The sequence below is a fragment of the Filicampus tigris genome, chromosome 6 (assembly GCF_054856515.1).
Source record: "Filicampus tigris isolate MCC_2025a chromosome 6, RoL_Ftig_1.0, whole genome shotgun sequence".
In the NCBI taxonomy this organism is placed as follows: Eukaryota; Metazoa; Chordata; class Actinopteri; order Syngnathiformes; family Syngnathidae; genus Filicampus; species Filicampus tigris.
This window is the reverse complement of record NC_141222.1, coordinates 11,375,450-11,391,001: the sequence shown is the minus strand read 5'-3', so window position 1 is coordinate 11,391,001 and position 15,552 is coordinate 11,375,450. Positions and strand designations below refer to the sequence as shown.

Here is a 15,552-nt window from a genome sequence, read left to right as displayed (position 1 = left end):
CTGTTCGGTTACATTAATGAAGACAAGCACTATAAAACATGGATGAAGGGGGAATATTTGACATTTAAAAACGATGTAAGCAAACACTTCTTAATATGATGCAGTACAGTTTACACAGTTTATCTACTACATCTCATTGTGCTAATGTACCTAATGTTGTGTTCTTTTTAACTGTTAAAGCAAAAGTTAGTTCAGGACAATATCATTTCTGGAAAAGACAAGACCAACAATGCTCCTACATACTGGTATGATGTCATTTAGGATTATATTTCTGATGAGTGACTCAACACAAATGGCACGTTGATTTGCAAATTCTAAAGTACTCAATATACATTAAAGACTCACACAATATAGAGTAGTACGTTCAAATGTATTTATTCATTAATATATATTATTTCTTTATCACAGTCACAATAATTTAGTGTCAAATATGATAAAAGACCACATAACTGCTCAAAAATGGTCTGTGGTATCAAAATCAATGCAGAATTATAGTTCACCAGCCAGTATAATCAGTACACAAACAGCTAATAAAACAATCAATTCAGTCATTTAACTTAACAGTAGCACACAACAAATCTCATCAATTACAGTATAGCTATAAATACTACAAAAAATGTAAATTCCAGTGTGGTTGAAAGGTGTCTGATAAAAGAGCTCAGGAGTTGTATGAAATGAACAACATTTAACACAATCAATCAACATTGTCATTACAGGGTTTCCTTCATGTCAATGAGACAAATCAAATAAAAATACTCACATTTGAATACTTTGCAATAAAAGGACTTTCAACACCCTCTTCCTGTAATATGATAGCAAACACCCGAGTGCAGCGATTCTTGCCCCCCAGAAAACTATTTTTTTGGCAGAGGTTTTAGCTTTGACTTAAATACAAACAGGTTCTTGTTTACATTGTAGTCAGCGATGTTTGTAAAAAAATTAAGAGGTCTCAATGTCAAAATAACAGCATGCGATGAAAACAATGTGGAAGCATGTTCTTTGAAACATGAAAAAATGGTGAAGCGAGGAAATGGTGCAAAGACGATATTGTTACATTTAGTAACACAAAAAGAAGCATCATTTTTGCAAACTCAAGTAAGTGGATGGATGGATATGTACAGTATGCCTGCTTATTGATCTACATGCATACATACGCGTGTATATTTTCAGAATGTGTGTATGTATATACCGTATGTCACGCATACCCTGTATATCAGGGGCCACCAATGTGGTGCTCCAGGGCAGCAGGTAGCACCCAAGGATTACATGCGTAGCCTGTGGGCCTGTTCTAAAAATAGCTCACAAGAGATAGGACATTGTGATTTTCTAAGAATGTCGCAGAAGTGATCATTTCGAAATGGCAGAGATTTTATAGCAATTAAGTGTTGCATATTGATATTCATTCGTCTGTTTCCTAATTATTTTGACAAAATCATGAACATGATCAATGTCTTCCCATTAAGACCATAAACCATAATGATCAAATTATTGAAGGTAATTGAGAAAATATACTATTTCAGAAGTGTGTATCAGACCGGTAGCCCTTCGCATTAATTAGTCCTCAAGAAGTAGCTCTCAGTTTCAAAAAGGTTGGTGACACCTGCTGCATATCGTACTTTTTCTATTATAGCCCATACTTACATGTTTATGTGATACCTCTATATTTGCACCCGGTTGTGATGAATGTCAACATGCTCCAAAGTACCATCTTAAATGCCATTTTTTGTCATGTAAAAACTGTACAAAATAAAAATACGCATAATAACCCAGACTAAAATAAAATAAGTAACAGAATAAGATAAATCATTTCAAAACCTTTCCTCCATTAATCTCAACGATAACCTGTAAAACTCAATTGAAAAAAAAAACACATTTGGGGATCTTAGTTCATCTGTTGGTAAGTCAATACATTTAAAAAAAAATCGCGGGGTGTGCTGGAGCCTATCCCAGCTGTCTTCAGGCAGTAGGCAGGGGATACCCTGAATTGGTTGCCAGCCAATCGCAGGGCACACAGAGACAAACAAACAACTGCTCTCACAATCACACCTAAGGGCAATTTAGAGTGTCCAATCAACTTACCATGCATGTTTTTGGAATGTGAGAGGAAACCGGAGTACCCGGAGAAAACCCACGCAGGCACGGGGAGAACATGCAAACTCCACACACTGTAAGGCGGACGTGCTAACCAGTCGACCACCTGAAATGATTTATCTCGGTCCATTTTTTTGAATTACAAAAACCTGGCATTTCAATGGGGGTGTGTAGACTTTTTATATCCGATATATACTGTCGTGGCATTGGGATTTCCATTGAAGCACCCCCAGGTAATGTCTACATGTTTATAAGTCGGGGATGATCAGCAATGCTCCTATTATGTGACCGTAGCAGTTCTTATGTAAAGTGATGTTAGCAGCAACCATTTCAACCCAGTTTCACGTTTTCAAGTTTTCATTTTCAGTGGCTCAACACTCATGATCATCAATCGTCATGACAGCTCAGCTTCTAGGACAAAAAAAGAGGGTCACATCAACAACTTGTTTGGTGGGCTCCCCCTACAGTCGAGAAGTGTAGTTACCTGTAACATGAAACTACAAAGCAGGTGATCAGAGGTCACCATGGCAATAGCGGAGATGCTATTTTTCTTTTTGCAAGCCAATGTACCATTTAAAGAATTTTGTGGCGGTTATTTTACGGTCCCATGACTACATACTTTTGCCATAAGTTGTTTCATTGTTTGAATATGACCATAACCTTCAGTCACAATAGAGCAAGCAGATTGTGAACAGCCACCAGGACGACCTATGACCTGATGAGTGCCTCTTTGGAGAACAAATGTGAGTGAGAGTGAGAAGCCTCGCGGACGTGATGAGAGTTCAAACACGATGATTGTTAACTGTGTTAACTGGAAGACAACAAATGAATAACAACCTACTGTCACGAATTGAGGAGCACCTTCTGACCACTCACTGGCCACTCATTAGGTACACCGCCACACTGAGACACAATACAGTTGTAACAGGAATAATGACTTTTTCAAGGTTATTGTAGGATAAGTGCTGTTGAAAATGGATGGATGGATTTTCTACTGACACCATTATGTTTCATCCTTTCCAAATGACCATGTGTACCTTATATTGCGGCCGATGAGTGGAGCTTAAATCAGGACAACCTTGGCAATTTTAGGTCATCGTTTAGCCCTGAGTGATTTATGAGCCGCCCTCCGCCCTCCATGACTCCCACCGTCTTTTTCTGTGTAATTCACTTATGTTTGGATGAAGGATTTACAGCTGCCTCTTGAGAAGAAAGTACTTTACTTTTCACCTTGTTTGTCTGCTCTGTTCCGTCCTCTTTGGAGGGGAACATCCACTCGAGGGCAGCGGCAGCGGTGCCGTCGCCACTCTGACGCGAAAAACACAAGAAAGTGGCCCAAATGAAGGCACAGCAGCCACTGAAGGTTGTCCGCACGTACGGAGGCACCAAGGCAAAGTTCAGAAACTGTGGGAGACAAACAAAGATTTTTTTTTTTTATGCAGTTGCATCATGATACATATACAAGTGCAATGTGGCCCATGATAAAAATAAGTTTGACAACCTTTAAGTACACACATTTTCCCAGAAGTGATTATAATTAGCATACTTTTTTAAATATGTGGGTTGCTGGTTGAGTATTGGAACAACCTGAAATGCTCTAGTCAAACACCGTGACTGTCCAAATTTGATCAATCAGGCAAAACTGACAGGTAAATGTTGATCATTGATTGTTAACTCAAGGCAGAGCGATGTAACTAGGGGCTGTAAAGCATTCACCACTATTAGTCATATATTGCCAGTGACAGCCAAGAGTCAAATTCTATTCCTCAAATAAGTGATTCAAATGTTTACCTGCATGAAGGGCCAGAACCATTAACCCAGTCTGAAAAGATTTAATATTTACCTGCATGAAGGGCCAGAACATTAACCCAGTCTGAAAAGAAAAATAACACAAGATGAAGCATCTAATGCTTATGGAAAGGAAAAGAGAAGCATTTATTTTTAATTGACAACCAGAGACAACAGCTTAATAGATACGGTCCGTTTACGAGATTTGCTCAAGCAATAACACAAACTGAGTAGTTACTTAACAGTTTTAAAGGGGAAGTCAACCCCCAACATTTTTTTTCAAAAGTATATTTGCTGCCCACTAGTTGAAACATGGCATTCTGTTTAATATTGTGTTTGTGGAATATGAGTTAAGCAGCAAAATCCACCCATTTTTAACCATCTCATGGGGCAGCCATTTTGTCACTTCTGTCGACTGAAAATGACATCACAAATGCTCAGGGCTCAAATAACAACCAATCATGGCTCAGCTTCAAAAAACAGGTGAGCTACGATTGGTTGTTACCTGAGCCCTTGCGCAACCGTGATGTCATTTTCAGTCGACAGAAATGACAAAATGGCCGCCCCATGAGATGGCTAGAAACAGGTGGATTAAGTCCTACTCCACAAACACAATATTTATAAGAATGCCTTTTTTTCAAAAAGCGGGCCTGCATAGAACATATTCTTGGAAAAAATATGGTTGGGTTGACTTCTTTTTCTCTTTAAAGTAATGCAATTTCTCAAACCAAAATTACAGTGAAAGAAGGTTATCATTGAATGGGCTCATTCAAGAAAATAATTAGAGTGGGATGTATTTTATGAGTTTGAAACTCAGGGATTAACACAAAAGTGTTTTACTTGTTATGGGCTTTTTGCTTGTTTTTGTTTGTGTGTGTGTGTGTGTGTGATACCGCAACAATGGTGCAACCAAATGAGAAATAACAAAAAATATGACAATGACCAATGGACAGTATGAAACTAATGATATAAACGTCTCAGTCTTGGCTGCACGGTATAATGTTGTATAAAGCGACAATTAGTTGACTTTGTTTAGTGCTAATGTGAAGACTCACGTTGTCATCAGTAAGCAGTGAGTACACAAGTTGTTTTCATGTTTACACTTGCATGACAGTAAAGAATAAGAATAAAGAAAATAAAAATGACGCATGAAGTCAACTTGAATTCTACAACCATCCCCTTCTCCACTTCCATTAGCAGTACATCTTCCTTCATACGTCATGAAAGGTTGAGTTATTTTGTTATACTTCGATTATATCATGGTCAACATTTTTTTTTTACATGTGGATGATGGCGAAGAGATGTTAAAATATTAGTTTAAAAGTGTCTTGCCGGTTAAAAAAATGTTTTATAACATGGACAATTAAACTGTTGAACCATATTAAGTCCTGTGGTTTTGACCTAGTCACGAAAATTATTCTGCTCGACCAGACATTCCTTTGTACGTTTCTCAGTCTTAAAGTGTGTGATATTTGAAATACTAGACATTTTCTTCATGAGAATCAAAGGCGAAAGAGAAAAAGCAACCTGCAGCAATTTCATCACGAAATGGATGACTATAACACGCCGTGGGGTCCGCTTGGTTGATTCTTCTCACCTTGTAAGTGTTCAGGAATTTGTCCCTCCAGTCTTCCATGATATCCTCCTTACCCTCTAAGAAACTGACACCTGTTCAACACAAGGCACACCTGACAATCAGAAAAATTATTCTGGTGGCCATTTGAGTAATGTGCTGGGTTGTTTTGAAATTCCTCTTCTATCCCATTTATATCTGAATGATTGTATAAACAATCAATCAATTTAAAAGAAGAAGGGGCCTGTGATGTTAAAAGAAAACATTTCTCAACACACTCCATTGTGTTAACTAACATGCATGTCACAGTTTTCATAAGAAACGTTAGAATGCAGCACATACTGTAACACAGTACATACTGTTACGCAGTATGGAATGGAAATTGGAAATTAGGTCCCAGCTCTGTTTCGCAATGACTGCATGCTTAGGGTTTGACTTGCCGCATGTGAGAAAAAAGTGTTGATTAGATTTTTAAAGTCTAGTCTCCATATTGTCTTGTTTTGCTTAAACCACAAATATCATTTGTTTGGGTTCATGGAGGACTAAGGAAATCAAAAAGTACTCACATTTGACTGAAAGCCAGAGGATTTGGACTCTGTAAAATTATATTTAGAGGATTGTTCAAAACCCTTTCTTCCATTATTATGTTTTGTGTCCAATACTGCTGGCTTGTTCGAAACCCTTTCTTCCATTATTATGTTTTGTGTCCAATACTGCTGGCAACAATGTTGTTTCACTGATTTCTTTTTCTTTGTGCCACTGGGCATTGAATTATGCTTCACTGTCATGTCTAACTCAGTGGTGGTTGTGCACTTTTAAGGAATGCGTGTTACCCTATATGAGAATGGTTAAGTAAAATAAATCGAGATTGGGTGTGTCATGAATTTATTGAGATTTTTTTTAATTATTGTATAATTGAAGTTGCTTAAAGAGGAAGTCAATGCAAACATTTTTTTTCTAGAATATGTTCTATGCAAGCGCACTAGTTGAAACAGCATTCTGATTAATATTGCGTTAGTGGAATAATTGTGGGCGGCACGGTGGTCGACTGGTTAGCACGTCCGCCTCACAGTTCAGTGGGTTCGATCCCGGCTCCGGCCTCCCTGTGTGGAGTTTGCATGTTCTCCCCGTGCCTGCGTGGGTTTCCTCCGGGTACTCCGGTTTCCTCCCACATTCCAAAGACATGCATGGTAAATTGATTGGACTCTCTAAACTGCCCCTAGGTGTGATTGTGAGTGCGGATGTTTGTCTCTGTGTGCCCTGCGATTGCCTAGCAACCAATTCAAAGTGTCCCCCGCCTACTGCCCGAAGACAGCTGGGATAGGCTCCAGCACGCCCCGCGACCCTTGTGAGGAGAAGCGGTATCGATAATGGATGGATGGATGCAATAAATGTTAATCCACTTGTTTTAAGCCATCTCTGGGGGCGGCCATTTTGTCTTGTGTCGACTGAAAATGACATCACCACTGCTCACAAGGACCAATCGCGGCTCAAATTCTGAAATCACGTCAGCCGTGAGTGGTCGTTGTGAGCAGTTGTGATGTCATTTTCAGTTGACAGAAGACAAAATGGCCGCCCCCAGAGATGGCTAAAAACGAGTGCATTTAGCTGCTGAATTTATATTCCACAAATGCAAAATTGATCAGAATTCCGTGTTTCAACTAGTGGGCCTGCTGGAAACATATTCTTGAAAAAAATATGTTTGGGTTGACTTCCGCTTTATATGTTATGTGTCTCCCTTTACTCTGTACAAAAAAGTATGATCACATAGTGATTGAGGGCAGAAAAGCGATGCTACGCCATGGATGGAGAAAGTGTGGTGGACCATCTTCTCACTCCAGGATTTTCCACAACTGAGTGTTAGAAGAAGCAGTAGAAAAAGAAGAAAGAAAGGAGACGAAAGAAGAAAAGAAAAAGAAGAAGAAAGGAAAAAGAAAAGAAAAAGAAAATGAAAAAGAAAAAAAGAAGAAAAGAAGAAGAAAAAGTAAAAGAAGGAAAAGAAGAGAATTTGTGGGTAAAATTAACAACTTGGACATCTGGGTCAGCAAATGGTGTGGACCACCTCTGGAAATTGCACGGACGGTGCCCTTAAAGGCACGTTGTGGAGATGCAGTAAATAATGAGTTGATGAGATGAGTTGTGTCCCATTTACTCTTCACACCAAACTGACTGTTTGCACAGCAAGCAGCAACTCTCTTTCATCTTTTCACGTCTATAATCCCTTTGAACCCAGAAAAATGTCACCACAAAGTGTCATTTAGTATTCTGTTCTCAATGTACTTGAAGGTTTTTGAGAAAGTCGTACCAGCTTTCCCAGCCTAAAAGAAAATACAATCTCAATACAATATCACCGTCCATTGTCTTGAACACTGACCTCTACCTCACCGTTTCCATAAAAGGAGCTCTCAATTTGCTTATCACATTGCACTTTGCTACTGAACAAATTGGGTAAGCAAAAGGCCAAATTAGCATTTTGTGCACACATTATATTTATATTGTTTCCGACAAAACAAAAGAAAAACGTAGCATCTGCCCACTTTTCAACTTTGAGAACCTGCCCCTTCAAAGGTCTCTGCACGCCCCTGCTCTAGACATTCCTGTCTTGGAGGTCAACAGACTCCTTTGATTTTATGCATGTTTGTGCTCTGACATGCACTGTTAACTATTCAACCATATACAAAAAGCTTGTGCCTTTCCAAATCCTGTCAATTGACTTGACTTTATCACAGTGGAACTCCAATTCTGTTGTAGAAACAGCTCAATAAGCGTAAACAATGCACCCTAATTCAGTTTAGAGCACAGGTGTCAAACTCAAGGGGCCGGATCCGGCCCGCGGCATCATTTTATGTGGCCCATGAAGGCAAATCATGCATGTTGACTTTTAACACTACATATGAGAAATTGCAAACATTTTTACCAATCCCTCCTTTAAAATAAATGGAAAAATAGTTGAGCAAACTATTTACTGGCTTCTGATTTCAAAGACACTATACATTTATATGGGTTCACAGTTGTAACGGCCCTCCAAGGGACACCATAACAAGATGTGGCCCGTGACAAAAAAATGAGTTTGACACCCGTGGTTTAGAGCTTCCTTGAAAATTATGTGAGTATTAGCCTACTTATTGTATGTTGGGCCATGTGATTTTGTAGTTTCTTTATTATTTTTTTTTTCCCAAAATCTTAAAAACCTTTCTCACGTTGGCATTATGGAGTGCTGTGTGTAGAGTTTTGGGAGAGAAACTTAAACATATTCGGAAAGAAGGACGTAACAAAATGTGTGGAAATGTGAATAGTTTCCGGATGAACTGTATGGTGGCTTCACTTGACGGTGTGCGAGGAGAAAGTCACATGTGAAGTCAAAGAACGATTGCTAACCTTTATGCTACAACTGGGGACTGAGGAACAGAGCAGATTGGTATCATGTTGTAAGCAGTCAAATAAGCGATCCATTTGCAAGTTAGTCATTAACTGACCTGTATAGAAGGCGCTGGTGGCCAAGGGCGCAGCCGTGGTCTGATCCAGGAACAGCTTCTTCATCACCACCCCGGCGGAATACCCCGGGAATCTGCGCTCCAGAAAGCGCATCCAGAAGAAATTGAAGTTGCCATGGAAACTGAACGCGACTACGGCGACATTCCGTGTATGGTTCCAATCCATTTTGTCCCGGTGAGAAAACCACTGGTGAACAAAGTCCCCTCCCGCGAACAGGCAACCGTACAACGTAACATTGGTGACCCAGGGGAACCGACGGACATGTTTAATAAACGCCTTTATCATTATGGGAGCCTTAAATAGAAGACACGGTGTTACGTGACAACGGTAACAAACTACTAAAATTAACTTGCATCGTGGGGGGAAGAATACTTCAACGCCAAAATGCAAATAATGTAGTTTATGCCGGTATGCAATTCACACAATGCTATTCGGTCATAAGACAAATGACGTGCGTCATATCTACCCAATGAGCATCCCGGCATCAAAACAACAGATATTTCCGATGGAAAACGCTCACATTACAAGCAAACTCTATATTGTTATGCATCTGGATAAATGTTAAGCCTTTGATGAGCAACAGCACTTGCTCCTTCATCGACATTCCTGTCTCGGCATGGAGGTGGGTACTCGAGGGGCGTGTTTATCTGCGTGCCCCGGTCCATATTAAATTTTGATTGGCCCGGTCGTCATTTGGGCGGGATTAAATAAACCCATGGGGGGGATGAAATTGTGCTTTAAAAAACGTCAGTTGGTTGACAGATTGCATTCTCACTCCGGAGTTGAAACGACTGTAACATTCATTTATATTACATCAATATAGTTATATTGGCATCATATTCTACGCAGAGTGCACAGTCGAAGTTGATGGGACAGTTGCCCTTAACGGTACTTATAAGTACGGTAGAAGCGTTTTTATAACCATTCACTGCCACTGACACATATAGATGCCAAACATGCATTGTAACTGGGATGGTTGGCAGTGAATGATAATATTACATTTGCATTTTTAATGCTAACGTGTGGGTTTCTAAAAATTCATAAATTGAAAATATTCTCAAGTCCAGTTAAAAATGGTTGAAAACAAGACCTCAATGATCCTGAAAAAGTCTGTATTAAAGTACTTCATGACGCTGTATGGTCTCTTATCTTGTTGACAAGTGGTTGAAGACATTTATGCTACAAAGTGTTTTTAAGGTGTTGTGGTGACCCACAAGGGAGAGACGTTCACCAGAACCTGCACCTAGCTTGCTGTAAAAATAGTCAGTTTTGTGTGGCGAGTAAGAGAGACGTGACTTGCCTTTGTTCTCCACAGCTCATCATTTACCACATCTCCACAATTACAACAATGTAATTTTGCTATCAGGTAGTGAGGTTTTGTTAAATCAACCTGCACTATCCCGTAAAATAATTTCATTAATTATTCATTAATAAATAATAAATAATTATTAATTGCACCAATGTGCATTAAAAGAAAAATGAGGCATAGCGAGACAATCTGATACAGCAGGAGATGGAAGGTGCAGGTTTTACATCAGCTCGCATGAGGGGAAACACACTGTACCTTTGAATAGACAATAACTATGAAGTTTATGTGTCTACTTCTCTACTGGACCAGCCAGATGAGTCAATACAGACATTCAATAGACTTAAGGTAAAGTTTAAGACACAATGAGAATAGCAGATGGTGAATGGATGGTCAAAAAGAATCAATCAAGTTGAGAGGCAACCCTTTCCCAGTCGCCATTTTCAGTCCTGTGGTAGAGCTGTGGCTGACCCCCAGGGAAGAGACCGTCAGAGTTTGGGTGCTTTAGGAGGAACTGGATGGTGGATTTGATGTGGTGGACAAAGTGCGGTGGCTCAGCCGTTGGCGATGTGGACAAGTACTAATCAGGATACACAAATTCAACACTTCAGATACACACTGGGAGGAATCCATGTTTAGACATAACTTGAATTGCTGATCATAACAGATGATTATAGATCATTTACCTTTAAAATGATGGCATCATCTTGTGACAACCAAAAGGCAATTTCCACATTAGGGCACCACTCGCAAGGGCCGACTTCTACAAGCCCACGATTAGAGTCATAAATGTCAACCATCTGTACAAGAATAAAAACTTGATTCAGTTGCTCTTGGGAGAAAAACAGTGGTTTCATTTTCTCAGTGAGACAGAAACAAACACTTATCTTATAATATCTATATGCTGGTATTAGCAAATTATTTATTATAATATTTTTAATACTATTTTAATGCAACTTAAAACTAGTTTTAAGTTAACATCACGTTATTTTCAGCAAATCCATTATCGGATGAAAAAGATCTGTTTTATTATATCCTGAATGTTTAAAGTTCACAAAGCTATAAAATAATCCAAATCTGCAAGTATCAACCCAAACATTTTTTTTCAAGAATATGTTTTATGCAAGCCAACTAGTTGAAACAAAGCATTCTGATAATTATGGAGTTTGTGGGATAAGAGTTAATCCACCCGTTTTTAGCCATCTCTGGGGGCGGCCATTTTGTCACTTCTGTTGACTGAAAATGACATCACAACCGCTCAGGGCCCAGATAACGACCAATCATAGCTCACCTGTTTTCTGAAGCTGAGCCATGATTGGTCGTTAGCTGAGCCCTGAGCAGTTGTGATGTCATTTTCAGTCAACAGAAGTGACAAAATAGCTGCTCCCAGAGATGGCTAAAATGGGATGGATTTTGCTGCATAACTCATATTCTACAAACGCATTATTAATAAGAATGCCGTGTTTCAAATAGTGGGCCTGGTGGGAACATATTCTTGAAAAAAAGATGTTTGAGTTGATTTCCCTCTTTAAGAAGCGCAATGGACACGTACGTCCAAACGACTAACTTCATATCGACGTTAAACGAGTGTAAATTATTTGGTGACAAGCAAGCTTGTTCTCCGCAGGTTGCATTTAACAAGGTCATAAATCAATCGTGTCATTTGGAGATGAGAGAAGCCACGCACGTACCCAACAACTACGGAGATGCATGGGCTGTTCATTTTAACACGCACAAGCCTATAAATAGTCTAAATGTATTGTTTACCAGTAGATAATCAAATGTATCAAACAGAGGAAACCCTCATTCAATCGTAATGCTTATATGGGCCATTCAATCAAATTGGGCCCTTTGCGTCCCCTGTATTTGCTAATTTTACGCTAAATACCCACTGAGAGGAAAAAATATAGAACTTTGAGGTTTTTTTTGTGTATTTCAAAAAGCAATTGGCGGTGATTTGGTGGAATGGTCCATGTAATATAAATGTATAACATAAAACATGTACACATTGTAAATATATTTCTATATAAATTTGAGCAAAATCGGATACACATTCTTTTTTAGTATTGCGAGGTATTGGTTTGGGACTCGGTATCTGCAGATACTTAGAATCAAACACTCAGACTCGGGTGCCAACAAAGCATGATCGGGACATCCCTAGTATTTAATGCCATGTAAGGCCTTAATTTTTGGCAAAATCCATTAAATGCCTTTAAATGCTTATTAATGGCCCACAGAACCCCTGCAGGTTTTTTGATTAGATTTATAAATTCAAAAAACATTCAAATTGATACTTTACAGGTACCTGTCCCCCTGTGAAGGTGCGTGCTGACCGCAGGTCCTCTGCTGGTCCTTTATAAGGAAAAGTAGCAGGGAACACTTTGCCCGTTTTCACGTTTACAGCTTAAAAAACACAAAAATAAAAGGTAGCAGCATGCAATTAAAACAACACCACTTCTTGGGCCACATACACATACCAACGCCATAAACTGCAGGTTTATGAACAGCATTGATGACTACATCGTTCATTTCTGGGGGGGAAGGCGCAGAGAAGAATGTGTTAGACAGGAATGATGACATTTGTAAACAAAATGAAATAGTCACATTAGGTCACCTGTAATGCAACATGTTTGCAGATGGATATCATCTTTCAGTTGCTGGAAAGCTGCTGGAAAATGAAAAGTTCAGTTCAGCATAATTATGTTCGTATTATTTAGCAGGGCAACTTAAGGAAAGTAAATTAGAAAATACCCAGTATGTTAAGGCTGAGTTCATGGGATGTCATTGCCTCATCCTTAAATCCACCAACGAGATGGAGTTCAAGTCTGCTTGGAGGAGTGCGGCGGTTAAGTAAATGAATTACGAATTGTACTGCACGTTTGTTTCATACCTGCCCTCATTACTGCAAGTACTCAGTGATGTGACTGATTTGATAAGAAGGGGGACTTCAGCGTAAGTGTTGGAACCATCACAGTGTGCGAGGCAAGCAGCGCCACTTCCTAACAAAGAGAAACATGATTTAAACCCAAATGCAGGCAGAAAAAGGACACATGTTCTTACAGCGTGCTTACCTGTATGCCGCAGCACAACCAAATGGCAGGTGGTGGCATCATCAGACCCAATCACTGAAACATTATCTAGCATGGTAGATAAGACTCAGGTGTTAAGTGTCATCTAGAATTTCATTTGGGCTGCTATAATGGTATCAGTCTCACAAAACATACAATTACACACATTGAAAAAAGTATTGGTCCCCCTCTGTTAATGAAAGGAAAAAACACCGTAACCTCATAAATAACTTGAATCAGACAAAGTAATATTGAATTTTTAAAAAATCATAATGATGATATTTAACCAATGGAAATCAGACATTGCTTTTGGATTGTGTTTCAACATAATTATTTAATTTAAAAAATCTCATAAAACTCATCCTCATAAATCCTCATAAAACAGGCCTTGACAGAAATGATGGTACCCTTAATATTTTGTTGCACAACTTTTTGAGGCAATCACTGAAATCAAATTGATTGAAAAAAATATATTGATTTAGATCTTTCAATAAGATTTCTGCACCCCACAGCAGGTGTTTTGGGCTCTTTATGAGCAAACTGCTTCCGTTGTCCCAGGTTTGAAGGGTGCTTTCTCCGGAAGGCACATTTCAGCTCCTTCCACGGATGTGGCTTGTTAACTTGCTGTTTGGGAAATTCCAGTCTCGCGTTTTCATTATTTTTCACCCGCGGTGTCCCCGGTTGGTCGTCTCCGATGAAATCCACTTTGGTTCAAACAACAACAGATTGCACACCAATGTACAGTTCACCTTTAATTTCTTATTAGAGAAGTTGCTCTGGGCTCCTTTGTTACCATTACTATTATCCATCACTTCAATTTGACATCACTTTTCCACCTATGGCCACATCCAGGAAGGTTGGTTACAGTTCTGTGGCTATTAAATTTCTGAACAATATGTGTGGTTCTGAAAATGAATGAATGAATGAATACAATACAATTTTATTTATATAGCGCATTTCATAACAGCTAGGGCAGCTGGGATGGTAATGAGAGGACACACCTTTGCTGAACATCTCTCCACGATCAAATTGTATTCAATCTTTTCTAGTGATACCATCATTTTTGTGCATTTCACTAATTTGTTGAGCCACAATTCAAAATAAGTGTCTGATTTTCATGAGTTAATTTTCATTAAATGTTAATTTGTTATTACTTTAGTCATATTCAAGTTATTTCTGTGACCATTGTGGTCTCAAACTTGTTCATTTACAGTGGAATAACAACAATTTTGTCCACGTGTGTAGTGTTGGCAATCTCTGAAACCATAGTAAATGGTTTCTATCAATGACACTGCTAACATTATTAGCTTTTTACCAATACTTGTGTTTTAAGAAAATATCCCTACAATTGATTTTTTTTTTTTTTTAGTTGGCTTGCTGTTCCCAGTCTCTGGTAGAAGCATTAATAGATAATGCTGTATTTAAAACACTTTTATTAGTAACATTTTCCCCTTACCATCTGCTGGTGTCGTTGCAGCAAACTCTCTCTGTTGGACGTACAGGAGGCACTTGGGGTCAACATCAGTGAGCGGCTGAGAACGAAAGGCTTTAGCATTTTCCTGTTAAATTAAAAAAAAATTACAGGTCAGGAAATCAAAATGATTTGACAATGTACATCACACTAAGGGGTTATAGTCCTTGGTAAGGGATGATACAAGTTTCATTAAACCATATAAGTACAAATATTACAGAACAAAGAGACGAATCGCCCAAGTAATCTAAATCATTAAACATCCTTGTATATTTTTCAATGATTATATCATCTCAACCACATTTAACACAATTTAGATAATGCACAAAATACTGTATGTCGCCGATCATCACTCTAAATGGTAATATTTAAAAAAAAAACTTGCTTGAATGAGATTAATCAAATTATATATCAGTATCAATCTACTAAAGAGGCGAAGTTGTTGTAGGTTGATGGTGACCGCTAACTTTAGCCAAACTGTGCAAACAGACCTGTAAATGTGGATATTTGTCGAAAAGCTCTGCGGTCGAAATTATACGGTCCACTCGTATATTTTGAATGAGCAAAGGCATGTCCCTAAAATCAACGGATTAACATAATAATACTTTATAGACTAGCGACTACATCGCTTAATGTCTAAAATTTATGTTGGGACCGACAACTCCCTTTTAGTGAAAGATTCTTCTTCTACGCTGTAATTTAATGCACTCAGAGTGACACCCTATAGTAATAGCTCCCTCTTGTGAAAAGAAACAACAAA

General features: G+C 38.7%; 2 protein-coding genes across 4 annotated transcripts; both read right to left on the bottom strand.

The window, feature by feature from the left end:
- Positions 1-359: 359 nt before the first annotated feature.
- LOC147145785 (mpv17-like protein) lies at positions 360-9,574 on the bottom strand. 2 transcript variants are annotated; one of them, XM_086033065.1, is made up of 5 exons: positions 8,929-9,574; positions 5,477-5,547; positions 3,935-3,964; positions 3,322-3,495; positions 360-2,502 (listed from the first exon to the last, which is right to left on the bottom strand). In XM_086033065.1, the coding sequence occupies exons 1-5, from the start codon at positions 9,230-9,232 to the stop codon at positions 2,479-2,481; spliced, it is 603 nt and encodes a 200-aa protein (XP_085889191.1). In that variant the 5' UTR covers positions 9,233-9,574; the 3' UTR covers positions 360-2,478. The 2 variants fall into 2 exon arrangements, with proteins under 2 accessions (XP_085889191.1, XP_085889190.1); XM_086033064.1 differs by having other exon boundaries at positions 360-3,495; positions 8,929-9,572.
- Positions 9,575-10,591: 1,017 nt separating this feature from the next.
- Positions 10,592-15,500, bottom strand: ntan1 (N-terminal asparagine amidase). 2 transcript variants are annotated; one of them, XM_086033062.1, is made up of 10 exons: positions 15,284-15,500; positions 14,778-14,880; positions 13,325-13,390; positions 13,144-13,252; positions 13,005-13,078; positions 12,868-12,921; positions 12,731-12,784; positions 12,559-12,656; positions 10,940-11,053; positions 10,592-10,833 (listed from the first exon to the last, which is right to left on the bottom strand). In XM_086033062.1, the coding sequence occupies exons 1-10, from the start codon at positions 15,362-15,364 to the stop codon at positions 10,657-10,659; spliced, it is 930 nt and encodes a 309-aa protein (XP_085889188.1). In that variant the 5' UTR covers positions 15,365-15,500; the 3' UTR covers positions 10,592-10,656. The 2 variants fall into 2 exon arrangements, with proteins under 2 accessions (XP_085889188.1, XP_085889189.1); XM_086033063.1 differs by having other exon boundaries at positions 12,868-12,918.
- Positions 15,501-15,552: the final 52 nt, after the last annotated feature.

Bases quoted from the DNA above. Each gene is read 5' to 3' on its own strand.
- ntan1 (XM_086033062.1), bottom strand. From the start codon at position 15,364: ATGCCTTTGCTCATTCAAAATATACGAGTGGACCGTATAATTTCGACC. The intron at 12,922-13,004 runs GTATTTTCTAAT...TTCATTTTCCAG, and splicing joins ACTCAGCCTTAACATACTGG to CAGCTTTCCAGCAACTGAAA. The intron at 11,054-12,558 runs GTACCTGTAAAG...ATTCTTGTACAG, and splicing joins GCACCTTCACAGGGGGACAG to ATGGTTGACATTTATGACTC.
- LOC147145785 (XM_086033064.1), bottom strand. From the start codon at position 9,232: ATGATAAAGGCGTTTATTAAACATGTCCGTCGGTTCCCCTGGGTCACC. The intron at 3,965-5,476 runs GTGAGAAGAATC...TTTTCTTTTCAG, and splicing joins AATTCCTGAACACTTACAAG to ACTGGGTTAATGTTCTGGCC. The intron at 3,496-3,934 runs GTAAATATTAAA...TGTCTCCCACAG, and splicing joins TGTTCTGGCCCTTCATGCAG to TTTCTGAACTTTGCCTTGGT.